The 9173-nt window shown below is 33.8% G+C and overlaps 1 protein-coding gene across 1 annotated transcript; it reads left to right on the plus strand.

Annotated features, from left to right (window-relative positions):
- Positions 1-533: 533 nt before the first annotated feature.
- On the plus strand, positions 534-7966 carry LOC140862129 (uncharacterized). The gene is made up of 17 exons (XM_073265134.1): positions 534-970; positions 2137-2440; positions 2523-2652; positions 2730-2874; positions 3128-3370; positions 3464-3548; positions 3994-4096; positions 4538-4663; positions 4741-4854; positions 5935-6053; positions 6179-6263; positions 6354-6446; positions 6536-6625; positions 6727-6846; positions 6930-7021; positions 7134-7191; positions 7673-7966. Exons 1-17 carry the CDS (start codon positions 778-780, stop codon positions 7745-7747), a joined length of 2175 nt encoding a protein of 724 aa, XP_073121235.1. The 5' UTR covers positions 534-777; the 3' UTR covers positions 7748-7966.
- Positions 7967-9173: the final 1207 nt, after the last annotated feature.

Below are 9173 nucleotides of genomic sequence, written 5' to 3' on the forward strand. Positions count from 1 at the left end.
CGCAAGGAGTTGTTCAAGTCAAATAATTTCATGTCATGATTAAAGCAAGAGATAAGATAAACGAATGAGCTATTGCAGAACTCTTGTAGTGAATTGCGTCAAACTGTTGTCGCGATCGCATTATTTTATAAGATAATAGATTTTACTGTGTTAAATTGACATTTGATGGGATAATATTAGTCTCAAGATAACATGATAACGAGAACAATCAATTTTTGATTTACCAACCAACAACCTAATCTATTGATACTCAAATATTTGCACACTTTTTATTTCTATATTATATATGTCGTTTACAATAAAGTTATGCATATCTTTTGAGAAATATTTTCACAGATATGTATTTATGAAATGCATCAATCTAACCAATTTTTATAATAAAAAATAATATTTTTTTATAAGTCGAATCGATTAAGATATTCATCTAATAAAATATGCCTATGAACTCGTGGATACAGGATAACTAACGTAAAACGCGTGATTATCGATATTCAAACAACAGAGATTGTAAAGAAACAAAATGGGGGACAATTTCGTCAACGAATACTTGAGGCCCCCGTTTTAATATTCCCACGATCCTTTCAGAGCAGGCATTCACCTTCTTCTCCAGCAGATCAAACCCTCACAACCAAAATGCCACAAAAATATTTCACTCTCTAAAATCCACCGTCTGAACCTTCCTCCGCCACTCTCGTCCGTCGGATCCGGACGCATTTTATATAGGATACACACACATTAGCATCTATTCACACCTACTGACTGTTCGATAAATACAGAATGGGCGGAGTGCCATCGACGCCGCGTCTGGGCGGCGGAGCTCGGCCGCAGGACACGGCGGAGTACTTAATTGGCGAGTTAGTCGGTGAGAAATCATTTCCTCTCGCCTCTGATTACTGGCAGAAGCTTCTGGAGCTGCCGCTCGATCTTCGCTGGCAATCGGATCGTGCTAGGCAAGCTTGTCACCTATTTGGTGAGTGCATCGTCATTTTTTGTTATTTGAATTTCAGCAATTTGTTCTTGACGTGTCAACTGCTATTCTATTGTTTGGCTTTGTTATCGATGCTGTTCGAGTTACCGACACCGTGCATTAACAATTTTCTCGTTTGCATTGTTTTGAATTTCACTCTTGAGCAAGTTTGCTGCAACTTTTTGTGCTGCCGTATGATGATACTATTGATTTTTTTTACGGTGGCAGTGTTGTTATATCGAGCTTCAAGAAACGATCGATTGATTTCTTGGTTTCGTTGATGTAATTCTTACAGTGAATCTGTTGAAATTCGTGCAATAACATGTGTATTTCAGTAATTTTGTGTTCTAATTGAGATGTTTTCTGCTTTCCATTGTACTCTCGGTGAGTTTTTATATGACATTCTCAATGTTGAGTTGGCAAATTATCGTGCAGGTTGTGAATCATGTTTTATTGCTTGTATAGTTGTATTAGTTTTACCGTCTAAATTTCTTCTACTTTCTACCGATATGAATATGATATATAAGACTTGTCATTCATACCTTGAATCTTCCGTTGGTCAAATCCTGTAAATATTCTTTCTCAAAAATGGGGATTTGTATCTACAATTGGATTGATCTGCATAAAGATTTTACACTCCTGCAAGAATAAGATATTTGTTTCTGAATTTTTGGAATGCACTCGTGTTTTTAAAGTCGGTAGAAAAATATTCAACCTCAGACTCTCTGGATTAATGAATTCCACCTCAGTGCCACAACTGTGCTGTTGATTTACCTCTCTTGGTAATTGGGTTTTATTTAGATCGCTGAAATCCATAATGGCAGTAAATAATTTCTTTTTTCATTTAAGTTACTTTTGTTTGTGTTCATTTTCTATGGATTCCCGATGTCGTTTGTAATTGTAGGTAGGTCACATCATAAGTGCCATTTACCTTAAAAAGGAGACCGCATCATAAATGCACATGCAACGAAGCTGCCACGATGATTTTGATTGCCAACATCTGTCATCGATATGCAATATTTTCGGTGCAATAAATGCTAGTTGCCTCGTATGTTGCTTGTGATTGATTCACAGTTTGTATTTATTTGTTTCATAATTGGCTAATTTTAGATTTGTGCATTAAGATGTAATTTCAACCCTGTCTAATTTTTGTTTGCATTTGCATGCAGCAATGAACAATTCTATAACCAGGCACCTTGCAAAGATTTTGATTCATCTAGCATGGTGCTTGCAAGAGTGCATTTCCTCTTCTGGCGTACCGATTGCAGCCTTCTCGAAAGCTTTTAATGCATTGTTTATATCATCTGTGTTTTTGAAGTTTCTGATTGAGAATGCTAAGAGCGAGAACTTCAAAGAACTATACCTATCGCTGGATGAAAGTGAGCCCATACCAAATCATTTCTCGAAAGGTGTAGATGTTACAAACCTTATCATGTACAGTGTGCTGAACTTTATCGGGAAAGTTGATGTTAGGTATGCTATGATCTCCGCTTCTTATCATTGATGCCATGCTTTATATTTGTACATTCCCAATTGATGCATCTTTGCTTGTCAGCCCTGAAACCTACCTTCTTCATCATGATGTGCTTAACTTCTTGCTGATCGCTATGTCAACTCAGCTTCTTTCTGGGCCATCACCAGGACCAAGCGATGTTCACCCTTTTATCGATGCAGTCATGGCTCAGGTGATGCAAGTGGCTTTTTGGGCTTCAATGCCAGTTATATAGAGTTTTGCTTGATCAATTTGCCATTATCTTTGCAGGAAACTTCCATGGTTAATTTGGTCATGCGGAAGTTATTGCTCAATTACATCACATTCCCTCGGTTTCCTGGAACTAGTTCGTCTTATTCCATGTTTTCCGAAGGAAATCAACTTGGCGTTCTTAGGAGAGTTGGTTCTGCAGCTGGTAAGATGGCGACAGTTGCCATCCATTCATTTCTTAATATATATATATATATAATATAGTATAATATATAATGTACAGTTTAGCTGCCTCAAACTTTTTATGCTGGACCTTAAACTTTTTTCTAAGGAACGTTCTTTAAACAGTCCATTGTTGATCCTTTTGCACATTATATCTGCTGATTCTACAATTTTTACTTACTAGCACCATGATATTATCTGCCTTTTAATTTGTTCTATTCAACAAATATTTGCAGCTCACTTGATGCTGTTACCATTGAATTTCTTAGTTGGCTCAACTGGTGAAGCTTCTAGAAGGCCTATGGCAGAATGCAGCTTTAATGTCTTACTTGTTCTTGTTCATTATCGTAAATTTATTTCTTTGGATTATGTGGTGGATAAAGCTGATAACAGCAGTTCAGAGTCTCTGCAAAAAGAAGGGACGAATTTTTCAGAAAACCCTTTCTGCAAAGCTGTAGAAAATGTTCGGGATATCCAATGTATGATTCTAAAATTCTTGGCTTTCGTTATTTGTTGATCGAAAATTCTTTGATATTTGAGAACCTATAAGTCTTTCTGTTGTCTGGCTGCAGTTGATCGTAATGATGTTGAGGGTAATGCACACGGTGGTCTGAATGTTAGACTTCCTTTCGCTTCGCTTTTTGATACACTTAGCATGTGAGTGTTTCGAATCACATTGCCTTCTACTTCTGATGGGATTTTAATTTAACTTCTTTTGGCTGCAAGAACTTGTATCTTTACATGTTCAAGTGAGTTTTTCGAATCACATTGCCTTCTACTTCTGATTGGATTCTAATTTAACTTCTTTTGGCTGCAAGAACTTGTATCTTTCCATGTTCGAGTCCCCTTGTCGGTATCTTTGATGTGCTTTTATTACTTTAAATTTAAATTAATTTTTATTTGAATAAATTCCTAATTTTTATGATTAAGCATTTCAGTTTTCAGTGCTTGAAAATTGGATTTCGATGAGCCAGAACTATGCTAATCGTCTCCTGCTCTCTCACACTCTCATGTAGAGAGATTACACATGAAAATGCACTTATAAAGAGCTTGAATGCTGTTATATTGGATTTATAATTTTGTTCTTCTTTTCTATGAACAGGTGCTTGGCCGACGAATCTTCTGTCCTGTTGCTTTACTCGCTGGTCCATGGAAATTCAGATTTTTTGGAGTATGTTTTGGTGCGAACAGATCTAGATACACTGGTATGAAAATAACAAGTTCAACTTCAAATGAAGAAAATATAATTATTTCTGACTTGAAGAACGAAATCGAGGATTAAACAGTAATATCTATAGTGCGAGTATTATGATAAGGTTTGGCTAGTCTGTGACTTCGAGCGGGGATAATACTTTACTGGTGCTTGTCGTAGAGAAGTTAATTCACAGATGGACTTGCAGGACCTAAAATTCTATTAAACTATACTTCTATATGGCATCACACTTTTTCAATCTTTATCTATTGGTCTTTTGCTACAAATGCTTTTTGCACGACGGTTTACTTTTGCTAAATGTTGTTGGTTTACTTTCTGTAACCTCTTTATCTTTAGTCTTTACTGATTTTCCATATGCTCACCAGTGCTATGCATTTGCGTCACTGGTTTGGCAAAAAATTTAGTTTGATATCTGATTTATCATGATCAACAGTTAATGCCCATGTTGGAAACACTATATAATGCCCCAAGAAGATCTTCCAATCATATTTATATGGTGCTGATCATATTTCTTATACTGAGTCAAGATTCCTCATTCAATGCCAGCATCCACAAACTGGTAAGTGGTAAATATAGCTTTAGTGCCCTTATTACTTGCGCTAAGGTAAACACTTATGTTAATGTTAATGGCTACAGATGCTTCCTAATATTCCGTGGTATCAAGAACGTCTCCTCCATCAAACTTCTCTTGGTTCCCTGATGGTCATAATATTAATTAGGACTGTGAAATATAATCTCTCTAAGCTACGGGTAATATTTCGTTTTCTTTTAACTCTTACCCCATTTTCTCCTCTCTCTTTAAAACTTATTAGTACTGAATAAACGACATAGTTTCTTTCTTAAATGTTTTTAGATGTGCCAGGATGTTTACTTGTGAATAATAGGTTCAGAATCTTCATCTGTAACTGCAATTCCTAGTTTCCTTGCAGCAGTTACCTGATTATACAAGAAATTTTCATTTGTCTCTAAAGTGAATCTCAATGCTAATTTGGTTGCTGGATCTTTTTGGATGATTTTTATTGACGTTCCATGGTAAAAAGCATATCATCATTTGTGCATTTTGGGCCCATTTGAAATTTGACTCAGAGTCCGGTAATTTTTCATAATGGAAACAAACTTCTTACCGTATTTTAAAAACTTTAGGGTTCGATGCTAATCGATTAACGTAGAAATGATGGCATACTTCAGAGAAGAAAATTAATAAGACACAAGAAAAACAGTTACTTATGGATAAAGTGCTCTACGAAATATCTGCGCCAACTAAAGGAGGCATCAAATTTGAACTCATTCATGCTGCCAGCCGTATCTTCCCTCGTTACTTTTTAATTCAAGCTTGAGACTCTGATTTAGTTCCATTTGAAATTTATACATCTACCAGTCTTTCTACACGACCGAGTGATAGTAATCACCAGAAGATGTGCCCGAAATATGTTTTAAGATAACTATATTTGGTGTTACTTTTCAAATTAATATAAAATATCTAAGGTTGCATTGATGTGGGTTAAAGGAATTCGATTTGGGAAAGAATTTGGAAGAAAGATTTCAAATGAATCCAAAAGAGATGGACTACATTGACTCAAAAAAAGCATAATGATTTCGAAATTAGCATCATTGTTCTCTATTTTTCTCTAAAGATCCTTCCAAAAAAAAAGCATAAAATTACGTTAATGATTTAAAACCCTTAAAATGAATTTATCCAAAAAAATCCAATGGATTTATTCATGAATCCAAATGGATCCTTATGGATGCAATAACTAACATTATAATACAAATAGTTATAACTGCTACGTGTCATTTGTTCTCGGTATTTATATCTTATTACTGCACCAGGATGTTTACCTTCATACAAATTGTCTTGCAACTTTGGCGAACATGGCACCACATGTTCATCGCCTGAGTGCATATGCATCACAGCGGCTGGTTAGCCTTTTTTACATGCTTTCGCGGAAGTAAGTCTCATCTTTAATTTTTATTTGTTCTTGGTATCTTACTAGTCATTGAACACTTGACGAGGAGAATAATATCATGGTGTTATCGACTCTTAATTTATTGTTTCAAATTTCTAAATTTGTAGGTACAATAAATTAGCAGAGATAAAAAATAACAAAATGAATGTAGCAGATGATGATCTAAGTGGAGACACCCTTGCAGAAGATCCAGTAATGAAGTTTTTTTTTTTTTTTTTGTATGATCATATTTACTGGATAAATATAGTTAACAGACATTTGATGATATTCCCAATGCCACAGTCTGCAGAACTTCATATATATACTGACTTCCTGAGACTTGTGCTGGAGATACTAAATGCAATCCTAACTTATGCATTACCAAGAAATCCTGAGGTATCACAAGTATTTTATTTCTGGAGCAACTGTTGCTCTTATTTCTCGTCTGTATGACATACCCTCTTTTGCTGCCGCCATACCTTCAGGTTATTTATGCAATTATGCACAGGCAGGAGGTTTTCCTACCTTTCAAGAATCATCCACGTTTTAATGAGTTGTTGGAAAACATATATACTGTATGTATTCTGCGAATATTTCCATTTGGGAATTAAGTTTAGCAATCAAAATTGAGTTACATGACTTGCATTGTCACACTGATCTTATGTAAATATGGCAGGTTTTAGATTTCTTCAACTGCCGAATTGATGCACAGCAAATGGATGGTGAATGGTCGGTTGAGAAAGTGCTTCAAGTCATAGTCAACAACTGTCGGTCGTGGAGAGGTGAAGGCATGAAGGTACACAAATGCTCGGGTAACAAGTCAAATACAATGTTTTTTATACTCAATCATCTTAACTTCATTGTCTGGTTTTTGAAAAGATGTTCACGCAACTACGATTCACTTATGAACAAGAGAGTCATCCTGAGGAATTTTTCATTCCGTATGTTTGGCAGCTGGTACTGTCCAAAAGGTATGCTTATGAAATACCGTATAGACATAATGAGAACAATGGATAAGTGATGACGTTTGACAGCACTAATTTTTCAGAATGCTGATTTTCCTATAATGTTTACTTGCTGCAGTGATTTCACTTTTAATCCCAGCAGCATAAATCTATTCTCAGTCGACCAACTTGTGGAAGTAAGTATCTTTTTAGTCAATTCACTGTTCGCATGTTTCCTTTATTCAACACAAAGCACAATATATTGCAATTTGCATTAAGCAGTGTTTTTTTTAATTATGTATGTATATTCTCGTGTATGGGCATGTTCTTCTCAACCCATTTATACGTTGGCTTTGTCCATTCTTTTTGGGATCTTTTTATCTCAACTGCTGAGAGGGTTACCTTGTCTTGGACATCTCTCAGTAGTGGCTTTCTATGGCCATGAAATGTATCAAGTTTGGGGACTACTATACATATCTGAGTGGGAGTATTTTATTTATGAATAATCGAGACTTTAATTTTAAAGAACCAAATCATATGGAAAAAGTAGCCGTGCTAATTTCCGGTTTTCGAGTTTTATGAATTATTAAGCTTCTGCTTTCGAAGATTGGCACATTGTATGCTTTGGAATTACCGTTCTTTAACAAATGACAAATTGTTTTTTTCACTGATTTACAGGAAGTGTACGATGAACAAGACGTGGAGAAGTTTGATGCCAAAGAAATTTCGTTTGAAGTCAAGAGCCCAGTATAATAATGGAGTTACATCTAACTGAAGTGATCCAAGTTTAATGTACATATATATACACACACACATGAGATGGTAGAGCTATTATCCATTCGTTAATGTTGATATGTTTTGATGTACATGCCTATGTTATTTTTCTCTTTATTATACACATTACCAATATAGGGAATAAGAGAAGATTCTTATTTTAGCACATTATGACGATCCATCAGGGAATTGAAATTTAACCTTTTTTTTTTCTTTTCTTTTTCTTTTTTTTTTGTCCAATTTTTGTCAGTAAAATGTATAAATGATTGCTTCACTTGAATGAAACATACAAGTGAAGTTGACCGGCCGATTTGGAACACAAAGACGATGCTAGGGGGAAAAATGATTTTGGTCCTATAAAGTTAAATTTTTTCTCTTTTGATTTGTTGATTAGTCAAATTTACATATTGGTTTGTTAACTTGTAGCTTTTGGTTGGTTTTATCTTATATTTTTACAAAGTGTCTGATTTTAAGTTGGAAATTGTTGACTGTGTTGTAAAATTTGAACTATAACTTTGGGGAATTTTTAATTTGATGGGAATAACCACGCGAAACACCGTATATATAATTAAATATCCCCAACATCAAATCAAAACTATAATATATTAGTTTCTTTTTTAAAATAAAAAAAAACGCCCAAAAAAATAGGATGATAAACTCAATAAATAGGACACGTATCATCATATTTTACAACCTAATTAGTAATTTTCGGTTAGCATTAGATACTTAAACAAAAATAAAATCAAAATAACCAAAAATTAAAAGTGGGCGGATCAATATCCAAGTTTAATTAATCTATATCTATATCTATATATATATATATATATATATATAAAATAACTGAGTTTTTGCCATTTTTGGCAAAATCCCGCCAAAATCATATTGTCAAAAACGAAAATAGTATTATGTTAATTAATTACATATAATTAAGTGAAAAATAAATTTTTAAATAATGCATAGATGATATATACACGTATATATAAATATAGATTGATATATAGATAAAATAATGTTGCTAAATTACCATATATTTATAAATCTAAATTCCATGATTTCATGTATTCCATATATGATTATTGATTTCCAAAGAAGTTAAAAATGAATTCCATGATTTTGTATATTCCATATATGATTATTGATTTCCAAAAAAATTAAAAATCATTTTTTTAGATTAAAAAAATCTCGCTTAATACTTTCATATATTTATATACATGCACAATATTTCATTTTCAAATTGACAATTACACATCTAAAATTTAAGAAATCAATCCTGATTTGTATTTCCGAATGAAGTTTGGATATTTAAAGCTATTTTTTATATACAGCATATGTTTATACGACATATTCATATTTTTTCACTATTTAATTAGGGTCCGTTGATTTCAGTAGATTTTTTTAAAAATAA

Source organism: Henckelia pumila, chromosome 4 (genome assembly GCF_033568475.1).
Source record: "Henckelia pumila isolate YLH828 chromosome 4, ASM3356847v2, whole genome shotgun sequence".
NCBI lineage: Eukaryota > Viridiplantae > Streptophyta > Magnoliopsida > Lamiales > Gesneriaceae > Henckelia > Henckelia pumila.

What these genes read in the sequence shown, in the direction of transcription:
- LOC140862129 (XM_073265134.1), top strand. Translation starts at nt 778, where the DNA reads ATGGGCGGAGTGCCATCGACGCCGCGTCTGGGCGGCGGAGCTCGGCCG. An exon ending in GAGAGTTGGTTCTGCAGCTG is followed by an intron (nt 2,875 to 3,127) that starts GTAAGATGGCGA and finishes AAATATTTGCAG; the next exon opens with CTCACTTGATGCTGTTACCA. An exon ending in CAGTCGACCAACTTGTGGAA is followed by an intron (nt 7,192 to 7,672) that starts GTAAGTATCTTT and finishes ACTGATTTACAG; the next exon opens with GAAGTGTACGATGAACAAGA.